This window comes from Peromyscus eremicus, chromosome 20 (assembly GCF_949786415.1).
Source record: "Peromyscus eremicus chromosome 20, PerEre_H2_v1, whole genome shotgun sequence".
Lineage (NCBI taxonomy): Eukaryota > Metazoa > Chordata > Mammalia > Rodentia > Cricetidae > Peromyscus > Peromyscus eremicus.
The window spans coordinates 27934056-27951447 of record NC_081436.1 but is presented as its reverse complement, the minus strand read 5'-3'; the positions used below and the strand labels follow the sequence as shown (position 1 = coordinate 27951447).

Here is a 17392-nt window from a genome sequence, read left to right as displayed (position 1 = left end):
GTGAGCATCATTGGCTAGAACGCCCAGGCCAGAGGTGGGGACAAGCCTGAGGCATGCCAAGGAGCCTCTATGGCAGTGGTTCTCAACCTGTGGGTCATGACCCCCACAGTGGTTGCATATTAGATATCCTGCATATCAGAAACTTACATTTTGATTCATAACAGTAGCAGAATGACAGTTACGAAGTAGCAATGAAAATAATTTTATGGTTGGAGTCACCACAGCATAAGGAGCTGTACTAAAGGGCATTAGGGAAGTTGAGAACCACTGACTTATTGGTTTGATCTCCTAGGGGTACCATGGATGGTTCCTAGGGGCTGATGGGTGGTATGGGCTGTGGAGAGCTAGGCAAATGAGCATAGGACCATTGACTTAGGCCAGGAACCTCATGTCAAGGAGGGTCTGCTAGAGACTCTGAGAAAGAGCCAGAAAGCGCCCCACCCACAGAGGGCAGAGCCCCAGGGCTTCTGAGAAGGCGTGCCCTATTCCCTGTACTGGGCCATGCCTCCATTTGTAAGTGGAGGTAACAATGGCTGCATGGGGACTCCTGGGGATCCAAACCAAAAAACCGTGTGCAGGTTTCCCTGTTTCTTTCACGGCCACCCAGTTCATGTACTTCTTCCGGACACACTGGTTGCCTAGTGGGCATGGGGCTGAATACTGACAGCTTGTCTCTTCCCCAGCTGCTGGCTCTCCCTGGAGGGGGGACTTCTGTATGCCTTCGTGGGACCAGCTGCTGCAGTTGTGCTGGTACTGACCCAACCCCCCCCTCCCCTGTCTCCCAGGCTGGACCCCTGGGTCTTTATGTGGCCCCTTGGCTGGCCTGTGGGGGTCTGGTCACCAGCTCCATTCACCCCACTCCAGTCGCTCAGTGTGGTACACTGTCATCCTCTTATCTCCATGACCATAGCTTGCTTGCCTGGCTAACGGGCATTGATTATGATGCATCTGCCAGGAGGCCCTTGCAGGTTTGGTGAGTAACAGGGAGGTGGGGACAGATGGACAGATGGACAGCTGTAGCTGCAAGGGTTGAGCAGACGTGGCCCAGGTCGTGCATGTCCACAGCTGTCGGCACCCAGAGTGCCAAGAGCTAGGGCTGCTTGTTTCCTGGTATCAGAGAGACCTCGCTTTTTCCTGGCCCTTTCGGTCGACATGCCCATTTGGAGGAGAGTCCAAAACTACAGCTGGAGACTGGCCCAGGGCCAGGAACGGCCTGGCTCAGCATGGGAGTAGATGCTCTCTCTCTAGTCCTTGTCTCCCGGTCTCACCCTCTGTCGAGGAGGGATGGTTAGGGAGCTTGGCTCAAGTCAGTCTAGCAGACAGGTGTCACAGGAGTAACTAACCCTGCCGAGTGCGAGTAGCGGGTCTGGGGAGAGTGTGTAGGTGGGTAGAGACAGCTGGATGGTTACCAGAACCCTGCTCCTTATTCCTCAGAGGCACCCAAACGGAAGGCCAGGTGGGCATCCCTGGCAGTGCCTCGGAAGGTAGCTGCCGGCCAGCTAGACCAGGTGTCATTTAAAGAACAGGCTCCAGGGCCTGCGTGAGGGCTGCTGAGAAAAAAGCTCCTACCCCTACTTATCCACATGAATCACAGGATCCTGTGCCCTGGCCACTCTTCCTGTGACAGCCAAGCAGAGCCTCTTGCAGAAGGGTGGCCTGGCCTAGGAGGACACCTGCAGTCCAGCTGTTGTGTGGTCAGCAAGCTAGGAAGCAGGGCTACACCAGGAGACAGGGCCCTGTGTTTGGAATCCTGACTGTGCAGAGCCGTGGAAGCTGTCAGCCCCTGGGCCTCTGGGCATGATCCCTGGCACAAGAGTCCAGAGTGTCTCCCCACCTTGACCTTTGCCCCTTAGGGCCAGGCCAAGGCCTTCGGGTCCTGGCAGCCTTTCTACAAAAAAAGGAATTACCTAGGGACCCTCAGGGATTCTCTTGAAGTGGGGATAAGAAGTAAGATTTGAGCAAGGCGCCTTGTCCCTTGTCCCACATCCTGGCAGAGACAGCCAAAGAGAGGCAAGGTGCCAGGGTCCCCAGGGCATGGAGCCTCTGACAGTGGACTTAGGAGTGATTCTTACCTTGTGTAGTAATTTGGTTAGCAGCTTAGAGATGCACCTGAGGCCCTAAGAAGCCCTCAGGACGCACCCAGTGGAAATTGTTAGTGGGGTTGAGGGTCAGTGGTCTTGGAGATCAGGAACAAGGGGTGCCCAGGATCAGCCGGTGAAGCCATCCTTGGCCCTGGGCTAGGAGCTCACCATCATCAGGGGCCAGGGGAGGGGTGTTGGTGGTGTGGGGTACATTGAGGACAGGGCTCTGGATGGATCCACCTGGCCAGCACTGGGGTCTGAATTGTGGGGGCACATAAGTAGCCCTTGGAGGACTGTGGACATTCTGGGCATGGCCATTGCTGATCTGGGCACCTATGGGCTCTGGCCCACTCCTGCCTCTGCCCGGCAGGTGAACATGGTGATCGGGATCCTGGTGTTCAACAAGCTCGTGTCCAAGGACGGCATCACGGACAAGAAGCTGAAGGAGCGGGCAGGGTAGGCCCTGTGGCCCTGGCACCTTGCCCTTCTTGGCTGGAAAGACCCAGAGCCCACCCACCATTAAGTCCCAAATCCAGTCTGACAATTCAGGTGTCGTAGAGCAGGCTGGGAAACTGGAGCACAGAATACAGAGGCCTTTTCTAGCCAGTCAGTCTTGGTCTTGCTCTGTGCCTCAGTTTCTTTATCTGACCTGTAACAAGGTGGGGGGACCCTGTAGCGTCTCCAGAAACATTTCCAAGCTCATTTCTCAAAGACAGCCCCCTTGCTGGGCTCAGGCTAGTGGGAGGGCACCCCAGGCCCAAGGCTGGGAGTGTTCTCCCTGTCCCCCGGACCCCATAAGAGGCCTTGCCTGCCTGGTGCCTTCATCACTGGAGGACAGCTAGGGACAGGTGGACAGTGCTCCTCCCACACCGCTCAGGCACCTGCTCTGTGAGTCGTCCTGGGAGTGAGGGGCGACATGGGGGTCACTGCTGCCTCAGCTTAGGGACATACAGGGCCACAGGAGATTGGGGTGGTAGCCTTGCCCTGCCCAGAGTTCTCCTCCCTGCCCCGCCTTCTACATCCCGCAGCTGGTGTACTGGTGTCTTTGTGGGGGTCCTACCCCTGCCCTTCCCCTCTGTGCCTGTCTTGCTCGGTGTCTTTCTCTGTCTCACTGTCTCTCTTTTTTTCTGGTTCCTCCTTCTCTGCCCAGTGACTTCTCTGGGTGTCTGGTGGGCTCTGGCCCTGGTTAGAGCCCTTGAATGGGCTAAGAGAGTTCTGTCACTGTGCTGGGTGCTCTGTGGCGGAGAGCTTGGGCCTGAGCTTCTAGCCTCAGCCTTGCTGTCTACCCCAGTAAAGTGGGCCCACATCAGAGTCCGAGCTCCACGCACGTGCGTGGGTTGAGCTGTGGCTGGAGTTGTAGGTGTGGAGGTCCTTGGAGGTGTTGCATGCTCCATCACTGGCCTGCTTGATTTGCTCTTAGAATAGCCACAGGGAAGCTGCCAAGTCTATATCCCCTCATATCCAAGTAGACAGAGGTTTAGGGAATGGGGAAAGCTGGGGGAGCGGGAATCAGACCCCAGTTGTGGGTGTCCTGGGCCAATGCCTGGATGGGAAGGCACCCACCTGCTGTGTACATGCACACACCTCCCTCCTTCCTCCACCACACACACACACACACACACACACACACACACACACACACACACACGCATGCACGCACGCACACACACCTGCTGCGTGTGCATGCACACACCTCCCTCACACGCATGCACTCGCACGCATGGACAGGGTTGCCATACAACTCACCCTACTTCTGCTCTCCTTGTGAGGCCTGCAGGTGGACTCTTCTCCCGTGACCCAGCCCATGAGCTAACCTCTGGCCTGCCTATGCGGGAAGAGGAAGGATATCAGGGCCTCCTTCAGATCTTGCCGCTCTCGACACTTAGAGTCAGAGGCATGCTGTCAGTCAGCAGATGCTGGCAGCCCGAGCCCTGCCCATCTCACTCCCTGCCCTAGGCTTGGGTCCCTTAGATGACTGAGAGCCTCAGGCTACCATCTCTGCTCCTCGCCTCGCGGTTTCGAGGGGACCTGTTTGCTTTTGTTTCAGCCTTTGATTTCACTTGCAGTCAGCTGCCCGCGCCCCGCCTCGGGCGTACCCTCACGTGTGCCGAGTGCGGAGTCCTCTCTGCTGCCGAAGCCACCTCCGACGCCACCAGTAACGCCATGTTAGTGCCTTGCTGCCACCTTGGAGCGGCCCTGTATGGGCTCTGCTCTCTCCTGAGTCACTTTTGTTTGTTTTATGTTTTTCTTTCATTTCTTTCATTTCTGCCGTCCCCTCTGGATGTCCAAGGCAGCCCTGCCCTCTGCCTGCAAGCTCGTCTCTCCCGACTCAAGGCCGGCTTGCTGTGCAGCATATAAGACACTTGGGAGGCAAGGAGTGGGTCAGCTAAGGTAGTAGAATGGGACTGACTCCAAGGACAGTTGGAGTGGGCCTGCACTGCTTCCTGCTGGTCCCTGAGTCGCCCCCCCCCCAACAATGCTGGCCCAGAGCCTGGCCTCAGCCCCACCTCCACAAGACAAGTGGATAGGTGATGGAGTCATGTGAGTGTGTATATATGAGTGTTTAGCGTGGGGCGGGGGGGGGCAAGTAATGAACCTGTGCGTGTACACGTACACGTTGCTCATGTATAAGAGTAGCTGGATATGTACACAGTAGATATGTGCTAGTGTGCATGGGAGCGGTGCCTACGTGCGGGAGTGGGTGTGCTTGCAGTGTGCAGGTGTGCATAGAGGGGTTCCCATGTGTGAGAGTAGCTGGGCGTGTGGACAGTGTGCTGCTATTCATGGGAGTGCCCATGCGTAAGAGTGACTGGTATGTGTGCGGACATGGGGGAGAAAAGTGTGCGGGTGTGAACTTGCAAGCAAGTAAATGGTGAGTAGGGGTGTGTGTGTGTGTGTGTGTGTGTGTGTGTGTGTGTGTGTGTGTGTGTTGTACCTGTAAGCGTATAACTGTAAGAATATAACTGGGCATGGACAAAGGTGTTTAGCTACATGTATAACTGAGATGTGTTATGCCCTGTGGGTATATATGTGTTGTGTGTCTGTGTGGGTGCACAGGAAGATACAACCATGGGAACAAGATAGAAAGAACAAGGGACGCTGATCCACTGACTTGGCTGTGACAACATAGCTGGATTGGGTGGGTGGAGCTCAGCATAGAAGGTCATCTTGTCCAGGCCCCTGCCTCCTTCAGGTCATAGCAATAGCAGAGACCCCAAACACTTCTCAGGTCCTTGTGCTCACTCTCAGAGCAGGCACTGGAGCCCAGGACTCTTGGTGCCTTAGGCAGATATGAGGGCCAGATCTGGCTGGATGGGTAAGAGGATGTTCATGGTATAGAAACCAACCAAGCAGAGTAGCCTGTCCCCACGATGGGCCCACACTGCTGTGAGCCCCAGTGACCACCTTTTTGGACCAGCAGTCTTTCTGGGTAGAGCGCAGAAGAACTCGGGTCCAGCCTGAGCTAAGCAACTGAGTCCTGGGATCCGGAAGGTCAGGCACCAGCTAGAGGTGGTGACACCCAGGCCTCACTGGAGGTCTTCTGGTGCTCGGAGGTATCTGAGTCCCTAGGGAGCTTGTGGCTCCTCTTCCTCTGGGCTCCTAGGGAAGTGATTTGGAAACTGGTGGCCTGGAGGAGATAGAGAAATGACAGGGCTGACCTTATGGGAACAGCCCAGGGGGGGCTCTGTTCCTGCACCAGACAACGGTGACATGAGGTGTCAGAGGTCCTGGCTCAAAGAGTGTCTGCTTTGAAGGGGAGGGAAGGTGTTACTGGGCTCAGTGCTGTGGTGGAAACAAGTCTAGAGCTGAGAATGACCCTGCCCGTGGCAGGAAGTCATGTACTAGAGGGCCAGCCTGCCATTGTTCTGTTCTACTTTCAGGGATGGGGATGGGACTGGGTTGGGGGGGGTGAGCTCACAGTGGGGGTAGGATGGGGGATTCTTCTGGCTTCTGCAGCCATGGGAGAGGAGAGTGCAGTAGCTGGCACTGTGTAGGGAGGCTCCACACCATCCTCAGCTCCAACAAAAGTGTGGGTGGGGTCAGCAGGGACCCAGGAGTTAGGGCTTTGTGCCTCACATGGGGTTCCCTCTAAGAAAGGGATGATAGATTATGTAGTTGACTGGAAATGGAGGCTGTATGAGGTACAGTTTAGGAGCCCACACTTCAGGGCATTGAGGGAAAGGTAGGTCATCAGGATGATTGCTGGTTTGGGCCTGAGCTGGGCAAGGTGAGCTGACAGAGATCTGGGAGAGCCAGTCCTGAGTGCGTGCCTGGCTATGGGTGGCTACTATGTTCACCAAGTGATGATAGCTGTGGCTGGCGGCAGGAAGCTCCCTGGGGTCAGAATAGCATGGTTTCATAAAGGCACAAAAGTAGGGGCCATGGTAAAGGGGTACTGTAGCCAGCTATGTGGCCTCAGAGGCCAGAGACGTGAGGGTGGCTGTGTCCTCGCTTGGCCAGGCCCCACATAGGACCCCTGTCAGGGCTATACTCTTTGGTTTGGTGGGAGTTTGGGGGATCCTCTGCCCAACTGGGCCCTCAGATCCTCTAGCCTCTCCCATAAGCCCTGCTGCCCTAGATCTTACTCTGTGTTCACTTCCCTTCTCCCATCTGCTCCTTTGGGGGGACAGTATGACCCCCAAGAGGGGAGGAACAAGTGATCCCGATGTCCACCTGACTCCTAGAAATGGCAGGGGCTACAGACAGGCCACAGTGGCTCCTGGGAACCACAACGGTGCTGAGGTTGGGGACAAGGCACAGTTCTCAAGCACCGACGTGTCCCACGGCTTCAGGGCAGCACATGTCCCTACCTGAGCATGGGGGGACGCTGGGTGGTTGGCGTGCAGGCCGGGTACTGGTGGAGGGCGTGGAAGGCTCAGGCTGCTAGGCTCCCCGTGCCAGCCAGGTGCTCCAAGAAGAGACTGAGTACTGAAGGCAGGGCTGTCTCAGGTTGGGGCCACAGGAGGGCGCTGAGACTCAGGAGGGTAGCTGCAGCCCCGGAAGAGGAAGACCATCCTTCGTGTCTGTTCTGTCTGTCTTGGTCTCTTCTCTGACCCTCTGGCCTTGTCCAACTGTCCACTGTCTGTCCTGTCTCTCCCTCACAGTTTCTCTCTCTCCTTCTCTCGGTACCTCCCAAGACTCCCGTCTCCTCCAGCCATCTTGTATTGCAGTTGGGGCCCTGGGGCTCTGGGTCCAGGGCTTAGGGCCTGGAAGATGGAATCAGGGGCTGGCTACCTTGCTCTGTGCCTCTCTCCCGTCTCTGTACCCTTCCTGTGTGTCTCCCTTCTGTCACCTCCTGGACAGGGTCCAAGTTCTCTCCCAAAGAGCTCCTCTACTTTGCTGGGTCCCTTGCAAGCCCTCAGGCCTGGGGATGGGGGACAGGGGTGTCCTCAGGAGAGGTGGAGCGCCCGCGGGGCCGCCCTGACGCCCTCCATCCCCAGGGCCTCCCTGTGGAGCTCCTGCGTGGTGCTGCCGCTGCTGGCGCTGACCTGGATGTCTGCTGTGCTCGCTGTCACCGACCGCCGCTCCGCCCTCTTCCAGATCCTCTTTGCGGTCTTCGACTCACTGGAGGGCTTCGTCATCGTGATGGTCCACTGCATTCTGCGCAGAGAGGTGGGCGCCCTGGGCCCCTCGAGGTGGACTTGTACCCAGCATGGAGCCAGGGTTGCTGGGAATGGCCCCCTTTGGGGGGATAGCTTATTTTCAAGGATACCTCGTCAGCTGTGGGGAGGTCTGTGGCTGACGGGGCAGAGTAGGAGAGCCAGCACTAGATGCTTGGAGTGTCTTCTGAACCTTTCAGAAGGTGAGAACTTGAGGTTCATATCCAACTATGTCCTGATGGCCACCACCAGGAGGCAGTAAGGAGACTAAATGGCTGTCCTGACCTCAGAGAGGCTGCATGTAGACGGAAGTACCTCTTACCTCAACAGACCAACTTCTGCTCCAGATAGAGCAGGGACATGGCTGGGGCCTAGAAAGAGCCTTTTGCCTCCATCCTCCTGTTAACGTCCTAGACTGCTGCTAAGGGGTTTGAACTGCAGCAGGTATAAGAGGGCAAAAATCGACCGTAGCTGCAAGAACCAGGGACCTCAGTTGACGGAAGAGACTGGGCTGGCAGGGCAGTGAAGAGGTCAGATGCCACTGCTCCTCTAGAGAGGCTCTGGAGGAGCACCCTGGGAGAGAGGGATGCCTGAAGTTGCAAAGGTATTCCTACAAGGCCTGTGCCCTCCTTCCCCCTCTCCCTGTGCTAGTCATGTGTCACTCAGCTGTGACCATTGAGACTCACAGGCAGAGAATGACCTCTGAGCCCCCTTGTCCTGGCTACCTGAGCACTGCATCCACAGTTCTGGGGAGCTCCCTGGCCCCGCACCAGGTGCCCTGACTTGTAGCCCACAGGCAGGTGAAGTCTAGCCTCCTATTGTAAGGCCACTGATCTGCTCTGAAATCACACTCGTGCCCTCCACTCCTCCCTCGGTGTTCTGGCTTCTACAGGGCCAGCTGACTGAAAGTGAAAGTAGGCACTCCAGGAGGGTAACGGGACAGACGTCAGCAGAATAGCGGAGCATCCCACTAAGATCTGTCCCTAGGAGTGGCATCTGCAGAAAAGCCTTGTGGTCAGGAAGTTGAGATGTGACCAAGAGCCAAAGGGCTCACCCCTCCACGTTGGGTAGGGTGAGCATGTGGAGCCGCCAGCTCGAGCCCCTGTGTATGGTCCTGATGCAGGTCTCAGCATCTCACTGCTATCTCCGGAGCCTGGGTTTCAGGATAATGTTTGATCCTCTGTCCTTCCTTGTGCTGATTATCCTGGGTGGTTAGCCACTTCCTTTGGTGGCTCTTCCTGCCAAGATCTGTGCTGACCTTGTGACTGGCCTTAGCCTTGTCCATACAGCCTGCCATGAGGAAAAGGCTCCTTGCCTGAAGTCAGGATGGGTTTTGGGGGTGCTGACTGACCCCGAAGCCAGGTAGGCTTCATACTTTAGGCTAATGTTCTTACAGTGGCTTCCAGCCAGTGGAGTCTGCAGCTCCTTCCCAGCATCAGAAACTCCAAATGTCTTCATCTTATATCCTTTCTCCTCCTAGCACAAGGGGCATTACTGAGCTGCAGGGAGGCTTCTTGCAGCAGGTGCCATGTGGGCCCGGGTCTCTTCTGACATGCTTTCCCTCCTCCAGGTCCAGGACGCTGTGAAGTGTCGTGTGGTAGACCGTCAAGAGGAGGGCAACGGGGACTCAGGGGGCTCCTTCCAGAATGGCCATGCCCAGCTCATGGTAGGACTGATTGCCTGGGGATGCCAGCTGTCCTACCGGGACCTCTAGGTCCTCCCTGTGCCCAGAGTTTTGCTGGGCCCTGGTAGCCCTAGTAGATGAACTCTGAGCCCAGTTTGTAATTGGGGAAACTGAGGCCAAGTGGAAATCCTCGATCCAGGGTTTTGAGCTGGGAAAGGCTGTTGGTGAGTTGGGTGGGGGCTGGTGTGCATCTTTGCCTTCTTCAAAGCCGGCCCATCCAGAACTGTGCACAAGCCAACTGTGAGTTTACCCATGCAGACTGCTTCAGCTATGGGATCTAGGCACAGTAGCCTCTGAGCAGAGCCCTGGGCTCTGCTGGCCAGCTTCCTGCCCCTCTGGCATCACCCATATGTTGTCCCAGGTGTCTTGCACCCCAGGGGTGAGTGAGGCACTGGGGAGCATCTCCAAGTGGTGTCTACACAGGGCCAACCCTCTGGGCCTCAGTGCCACCATCTAGAGGGAACACGTGTCAGCTGGACAGGTACTTTGTCATTTGGGGACACAGCTTTCCCTCCTCTTGATGTTTCTCTTGGCCTGACCTCTGACCTCAGGGGAAGACTGCCACCTTCCCAGCATCCTGGCTCCTGCATTTCAGGGAAAGACCTCCAGTTTGAGATTAAAGGCCAGACTGACCCCCCCTGGAGCCCTGTGGCCTCCGGATGGGTCTTCTAGACCCAAGCTCCTAAGGTGGTCCTGGGTCACCACTATGGCCTCCCCAGCTGCTGTCCTCAGAGATGCAGCGGGGACCATGTCTCTGCTCTAGGGGAGGCTGGTGCTGGCCCAGGTCTGTGTCTGTCCCCTGCTGTCTGTCTTGGATGGAATGGCAGAGGCTTTGGAAGCCCTGGTGGCTGCATGGCTTTTGGGGGAGCATGGCCAGAGGGGCAGAGGCCGGCTGCTCCGTGATGCCTTGGAGGGAGAGTGCGCATGGTTGAACGCATGCACGCGCACACACAGGCAGACACAAACACATGCATGGAGAAACATGCATATGCTCCTTCACAAAAATGCACAGAAGTGTGAGTCATATACACAAAACTCCTCTCAACATACATGTTCATGCTCACACAGTACAGTCCTCTGCCCTCACCAAGGCACATGTGCCACGAACTCACAGAAACACAGCCCACACATGCATGTGAATGCTGACAGACACACCCATGCTTGCATAGACAAGCGTAACAGATGCATGGCCACCCGGTGTGGCCCGGGGACTAATAATGTGGGCTGGGGCTCTTGGTGACAATATCGGCATATTTGTGACCTCTGAGGTGTGGGTGTGGCTTTGGTGGCCCCCTTCCTACCACGCTGAAGGTTGCAGCCCGACTTGCCACCAGCCCTGCCCTCATCTTGCCCTCGGTCTCTGTCTTACAGACTGACTTTGAGAAGGATGTGGATCTGGCCTGTAGATCAGGTGAGCGCCTGACAGGTGAGAGCCATGGTGGCCAGTCGGCCCATCTGCTTCTTTCTTTACTCCCAGCATCCGTGTGCCCTACCTGTCCCCATCCCACACCCGCTCTCACATGGCCCAGCCTGGGCTCCCTCCTCTCCAAGGCTTCAAGGAGTCAAGTGGGTGTGAGCCCCAGAAAGCTGTCGTGGAGCCCATGCTGGGCTGGGACCATCTTTGGTAACCCCTTCACATGTCTGTCTCTCCCTTTTCCCCTCATAGGGCAGAGCAGATAGGCCAGTTCTGTGTGAGACCCAGCCCTGCTCCTGCTTCTGCCTGTACACTCCGTTGTCACCTGCCTCCTGCCTGCCCTCCCTCAGACACCTGTGTTGTCTTCATCTCTTCGTTGTTAACCTGGGGTGGGAGAGGGGAGGTTGCCCTTTGCGAATGGGAGACCTCAGGAGCGGGAGGGAAGCAAGGGGAAGGACCTGCTGCTGGGGCACTTGGCTAACACTGAGCTTCCAAAGTCAAGAAGGGGCTCAGTGTCTCCCCCATGTTCCCAGTGTCAAATCATAGCATCGGAGAACCAGGGGCCAGGACAGTAGCAGACCATCTCTGGCTGCGGAGGGGCCCTCTGGCTTTGCTCCATCTGGTCCCCAAGTCGGGGAATGTCAGCCGCTGCCTGGGTGGGATTCTTGGAGGAGGTAGCCTTGGGATGGGGCAGAAAAACCCTTCCTTGGTCTTCAGTGATCCAGCTCCACAGCCTAACCAAGAGGTGACCCCCAGCACTGGGAGTTGGGTGCTGGCCTTGTCAAGCTCAAGATGCTGTGGGTTGAATGTAGCTGATGGGCTCATGATAGGTGTCCCTGGATAGGTGTCCATAGTGGGGCAGAGTCCCTGCAGGAAGAGGTTGAGATGAGCTGTGTGTAGGCCAAGAAGGTCCTTGAGATGCTGTTGATCCTTGGAGATGGGCGTACGGATTGAGAGGAAAGATGGCTAGTCCATTGCTGGGGTGTTGGGGAAGGGCTGAAGGAGGACAATTCTGGGCGTCTTAATCCCTGTTCTATTGCTATGAAGGGACACCATGGCCAAGGCGGCTCTTATGAAAGAAAGCTAGTTGAGGGCTGGCTTAACAGTTTCAGAGTTTTAGTCCATTATCATCATGATGGGGAGCCTGGTGACGTGTGTGCAGGCACTGGAGCAGTAGCTGAGAGCTACATCGTGATAGGCAGAGAGACTCTGGGCATGGGATGGGCTTTTGAAACCTCAAAGCCTACTCCCAGTGGCACCGTGACACACTTCCTCCAACAAGGCCACACCTCCTAATCCTTTTAAAATAGTACCACTCCCTGAAGACTAAGTATTTAAATGTGAGCCTATGGCCTTCATTCTTTATTCAAGTTTATTGTCGTTCTTATTCAAACTGCCACACTGGGGGGATAGTCTGGAAGAGCCAAAGGTTGTCATTGGAGGGAGCTGGGGGTGAGGGAATTTTGGCCTGGGAAACTAGGATGTTGTGGATGACCATAGTTGATGAAACGATAAGAGCTGCTGGTGGGCCACGAGGCTGGGCTAGGTGTGACCAGAACAGGCAGTGTGCAGACCTGGGTCAGACTTCTTAAGAAGGGGGTGTGACCTTGCTCTGGAGAGCATGCCCAGGAGGATGGCTGCCTTGACTCGGAGCTAGTCTGGTACTCTGTTGGCAAGTGGGGCTAAGCTGATGGACAAGTGACAGATGGGATATATGGTGAGCTGGAGCCCAGGCCAAATGTTGGACAGCTTGGGATAGCTAACCAAGAGAGGTGGATGGATGGGAACTTCAGGAAGAAGGACTTTATCAAGGCACAGGAGCAACCAAGGGAGGAGAGACCTTCAGAGGGGTTGAGCTCGTGTGCCAGGTCTCGTGGTTCTTGGGGCTGATGTATCTATGCCAAGCACAACCTCCCTTCAAGGACTTGTGTGCGGCGGGAGTACTGGAGGGGAGCCTGGGCTCCCTGGAAGAAGCTGTTCTGCCCGCCTGGAAGTACCTAGTTCCTGTGCTTTCCAGCAGAGGGCACCCTCGCTTGCTTTTCAGAATTGCAATGACGGGCCGTGTATGAGTGACAGTCTGGTTATCTTGGGAGGCAGGTAGAGACCCGCGTGTGGGCAGTCCTCATTGGAAAAGGCAAAGGAACTTTGTCCAAGTGCCAGCATGGAATGGACCTGGAGTGGGTGTCAGGGCTGGTGTGGGTCGAGACCAGGGTGGCAGCCGTGGCTGGCCAGGCTGAGCCCCTGCTGCTGCTGCTGACCCTTCTCACCGCTCTGACCCCCCTCTTCCTCTCTGCTGTCTTTTCCGATGCTCCCCACTAGTGCTGAACAAAGACATCGCAGCCTGCCGCACGGCCACCATCACAGGCACCTTCAAGCGGCCGTCACTGCCCGAAGAGGAGAAGCTCAAGCTGGCCAAGGGCCCGCCCCCCACCTTCAACAGCCTCCCGGCAAATGTGTCCAAGCTGCACCTGCACGGCTCACCCCGTTACCCCGGTGGGCCACTGCCCGACTTCCCCAACCACTCCCTCACCCTCAAAAAGGACAAGGCCCCCAAGTCCTCCTTTATCGGAGATGGAGACATCTTCAAGAAACTGGACTCAGAGCTGAGCCGGGCCCAGGAGAAGGCTCTGGACACGAGCTACGTGATCCTGCCCACGGCCACGGCCACACTCCGGCCCAAACCCAAGGAGGAGCCCAAGTACAGCATCAACATTGACCAGATGCCCCAAACCCGCCTCATCCACCTCAGCATGGCGCCTGACGCCAGCTTCCCCACCCGGAGCCCACCTGCCCGTGAGCCCCCAGGTGGCGCGCCCCCTGAGGTGCCCCCTGCCCAGCCCCCACCACCACCTCCACCTCCACCACCCCCTCCACCCCAGCAGCCCATACCCCCACCACCCACCCTGGAGCCTGCACCCCCCAGCCTGGGGGACACAGGGGAGCCTGCGGCCCACCCAGGACCCAGTTCAGGTGCTGGGACCAAGAATGAGAACGTGGCCACCTTGTCAGTGAGCTCCCTGGAGGTGAGGGTGGTTCGGGGTCTGCAGAGCAGAGATGGGTGGACACCCCCCCACCCCCACCCCCACCCCGGCAAGGGCTGGTACTTGCGTGCTGTCTAGGTTTAGGGCATGTCAGAAGTGGGTCTGGCTGGCCCAGGGACAGAATCCTTATGCACTCTAGCCCATTTCACATAGCAACAGTCTCTGTGGTCAGCTTAGTGCTTTGTACTGCCCCTGCGCCTTGTTCAGCCCTTAGGACAATGGGTCTGAGGTCAGGATGGGACCCTCGGGGAAGTACCTGCCCCACCCTAGGATGATGTGCCACCATCTGCCCTTCAACCTCTTGGGTGCAGCTAGCACCCTGAGTTCACTGTCAGGGGTCCAGCTGTGTGGCTGAGCTGGACACTTCAGAGGGAGGACAGGGACAAATAGGCCTGGAGTGTGTGTGTGTGTGTGCGCGCGCGCGTGCGTGCGCGTGCGTGCGTGTGTGTGTGTGCGTGTGTGTGTGTGTGTGTGTGTGTGTGTGTGTGGTGAGACCTCACTGCACACAGAGAACTTGGGGTAGCCTTGGAGTAAGGGCTCTGAGACCCCATCCACATGTCATCATTGTCCGGGGTTTTCCTTTGGTCTCAGCACACCCTCCGGACCCAGAGCTGGGCCTCTATCCCTAGGGAACAGGCAGCCTGGGTACTTGATACACCCTCAGCAGTCCCCTAAAGGCAGGTTGGTGTCTCTCCACCTGTCAGGCAGGAGGGCCTGGATGCGTGGTCCAGGCAGTTTTAGGGAACACATTTTTCATGCACACAACCCCTTTCTCCTGCAGCGGCGGAAATCACGGTATGCAGAACTGGACTTTGAGGTAAGTGCGGGTGCCTCTCTCTGGACAGCCAGGCTGGGTACCAGGGCCTGTTTTCAGCACGTGGGAGTTGGGGAAGGGCTCCGAGGTCGGAGCCCAGGGGCCAGCAGCAGGTGGGACAAAGGGGTGGCTGTGGATGCCCATCCTGGCTCAGGACTCGTGGCCCCAACCCACAGAAGATCATGCACACACGTAAGCGGCACCAGGACATGTTCCAGGACCTGAACCGGAAGCTGCAGCATGCGGCTGAGAAGGAGAAGGAAGTGCCAGGCGTAGACAGCAAGGTCAGGAGGGTGGGTGGGCGGGCTCTGCTCCAGCCGCCACCAGCTTCTGCCCACTTCCTTCCCACCCTCCCTCCCTAGATTCCTGGTCGGTCTTCCCCTGCGCTGTCCTTCTCCTCAGATGTACAAAGGGCAGGGCAGGAGGAGCCTGAGCCTGGCTCTAGCTGGCGGGTTCCACATTGTCCGTTCCCACAGTACCGACCCTGACCCCATCATGGGAGCTTCAGCTACTGCCAAGACTGGGGCTGTTGGGATACAGGGGTTGCTGCTCTCTCTGGGAATCCCTCCCTAAGAGACTTCTCTCTTCCTCCCTTCCTTCCCGTGGACTCACTCCCATTTGCCCCTGCCCTGCCTACGTCGCTGGCACCGAGTAGCCAGAGAAACAGCAAACTCCCAACAAGAGGGCCTGGGAGAGCCTCCGCAAGCCCCATGGGACGCCCGCCTGGGTGAAGAAGGAGCTGGAGCCACTGCCCCCTTCTCCGCTGGAGCTGCGGAGTGTGGAGTGGGAGAAGGCGGGTGCCACCATCCCACTGGTTGGCCAGGACATCATTGACCTCCAGACCGAGGTCTGAGCGGGCGGGCGGTGGCCCCGCACCGGGCCAGGAGGTGGGATGCTGCTCTGCCCGCTCCACCATAGGACGGGCACAGATGCGCTCGCGGTGGCGGGCCGGGTCCAGCCCCGGCCTCAGGGCGCTCAGAGGCGGCCAGGCAGAGGGCCCGCGGTGCTGGGACCAGAGCCAGACACAGGACAGGAGATGGCATGGCCCGCGGGCACAGGGCTCCAGAGGCCAGACGGTGCCTCAGACTCTGCCCTCCTTGGGCAAGCCCGAGCAGGCGGGCGGGCGGCTGTGGACACGGACAGGCCTGGTGTGGCCAGCGTCCCCAGGATGCCCACCACAGCCACCACTGCAGAGGACTGCCTGTGGCCCGCCAGCCTGGCTCCGTTTTTTAGACACCCCTATCCCTTGGGAAGCAGCCAGACCCCCCCACTCCCTTCCAGGACCCTGGGCCCCTCCCAGACCCAGGCAGAGAGCATGGTCCTGACCCAGAGACCCAGGGGCTGGACTGAGACCACTCTGGAAAGAGGCGGGGTGGGGAATCTATTTTTTCTCTCCTTTTCTTTTCTTCAATAAAAAGAATTAAAAACCCAGTGCTTTACAGTCTGTTCATTCTCTGTAGCAGCCTGGCCCGTTCAGTGGCAACTCCTGCCCCGTGTGCTTGCCCTGCCCCGCCTTGCCCTGGGGGCCCGCCCTCCTCTTACATGGTCCTCTGAGGCAGATGTACCTCAGTTCTCCACCTCAGGAGCATTGGACTCCTGGACCCCTAAGTCACTTGGGAAGGACAGAGCTAACAGGTAACAATTAAAAAAAAAAAAAAAAGAAACAACCTGAAATGGTGAAAGGAAACAAATGTGTAGCTGGAGTCTAGGGTTCTGCCTGCAGCCCCCCAGAGCCCACCTTGGAGAGGCCTGCCCCACTGTTATGCACAGCCAAGTACTGACTCCTGTTGTCCATCACTAAGTACTTCCTGTCCCCAGGCCATAGCGACCCTATCCATCCACGGGGCGAATGTGGGAGGGAAAGGTGAGCGTGGTCAGATCACCAGAGGCTTTAGAACCACCAGGGCCACCTTCCCTGATGCCATCCCAGCTTCAGCATTCTTGCATTTCTCAGAGCTTCCAGCAGGGGGCAGCCTAAGCCACTCAAGGAGTCTGGCTGGGAAGCCAGGAGGCCCCTCCTTTCCCCAACTCTGGGACTGCGCAAACCTGAACTTCTGCAGACAGAACCCTTCCGGCCTCTCCTTCAGACCACAACTTGAGCTGGAACGCAGATACAGACCATTGGCCCTGAGGGGTATATGGAGCCCCTAGCACCCTGAAATATCAAGAGCTGGAAAAGGAGGACAGCCCGGTATGGATTGTTTTCATACCCTCACCTGAATCTTCGTTCTTATGAATCTCACTGTGGGCATGTCCTTGACACCCTCCCCCCCCCCACACACACACAAGCATCCTTTTTAGCAGGCAGAGACAGGATTAGCACTGTTGGTACAGTGACTGCAGTGAGCTCAGGTAATTGTGATGACCATGCACACCTCTGGATGCACAAACATGGGTGGGTGAATGGCAAGTCCACAGATGCCCAGAGAGGGGCATGCAGAGCCCAGCACAAACCCTAGCTACAGACCACAAACAACAACAAAGCAAAAAAACAAACAAACAAACAAAAGCCACCTACCATGTTTGGGTGAGATTTGGCAACAAAACATAATCCAGCCTTGACCATGCCACGGCTAATGTGAACTGTGTGCACCTGTGCACATGTCTGCAGTGGAAGGCTTCTGAGCCTTATCACAGCGCCTCCTGCAGGTTACATGGAATATCACTATCACACTACACCACAGTCTGCACAGAGACCCTGCCCTCCAGACCTGGAGGGCTTCCTGTGAATTGAGTGGCCGTGGTCTCCTCCTCAGCC

At 57.2% G+C, this 17392-nt stretch overlaps 1 protein-coding gene across 3 annotated transcripts in view; it reads left to right on the top strand.

Annotated features, from left to right (window-relative positions):
- Positions 1 to 15966, top strand: part of Adgrb1 (adhesion G protein-coupled receptor B1) — a 60823-nt gene extending 44857 nt beyond the window's left edge. For all 3 annotated transcript variants that reach the window (XM_059247109.1, XM_059247108.1, XM_059247107.1), the window contains exons 22-30: positions 684 to 750; positions 2452 to 2537; positions 7523 to 7694; positions 9252 to 9347; positions 10737 to 10776; positions 13099 to 13802; positions 14602 to 14637; positions 14811 to 14918; positions 15290 to 15966. In XM_059247109.1, coding sequence (XP_059103092.1) covers positions 684 to 750; positions 2452 to 2537; positions 7523 to 7694; positions 9252 to 9347; positions 10737 to 10776; positions 13099 to 13802; positions 14602 to 14637; positions 14811 to 14918; positions 15290 to 15487 — 1507 coding nt within the window. In that variant the 3' untranslated portion in view covers positions 15488 to 15966. The remainder of the gene's footprint in view (positions 1 to 683; positions 751 to 2451; positions 2538 to 7522; positions 7695 to 9251; positions 9348 to 10736; positions 10777 to 13098; positions 13803 to 14601; positions 14638 to 14810; positions 14919 to 15289) is intronic.
- Positions 15967 to 17392: the final 1426 nt, after the last annotated feature.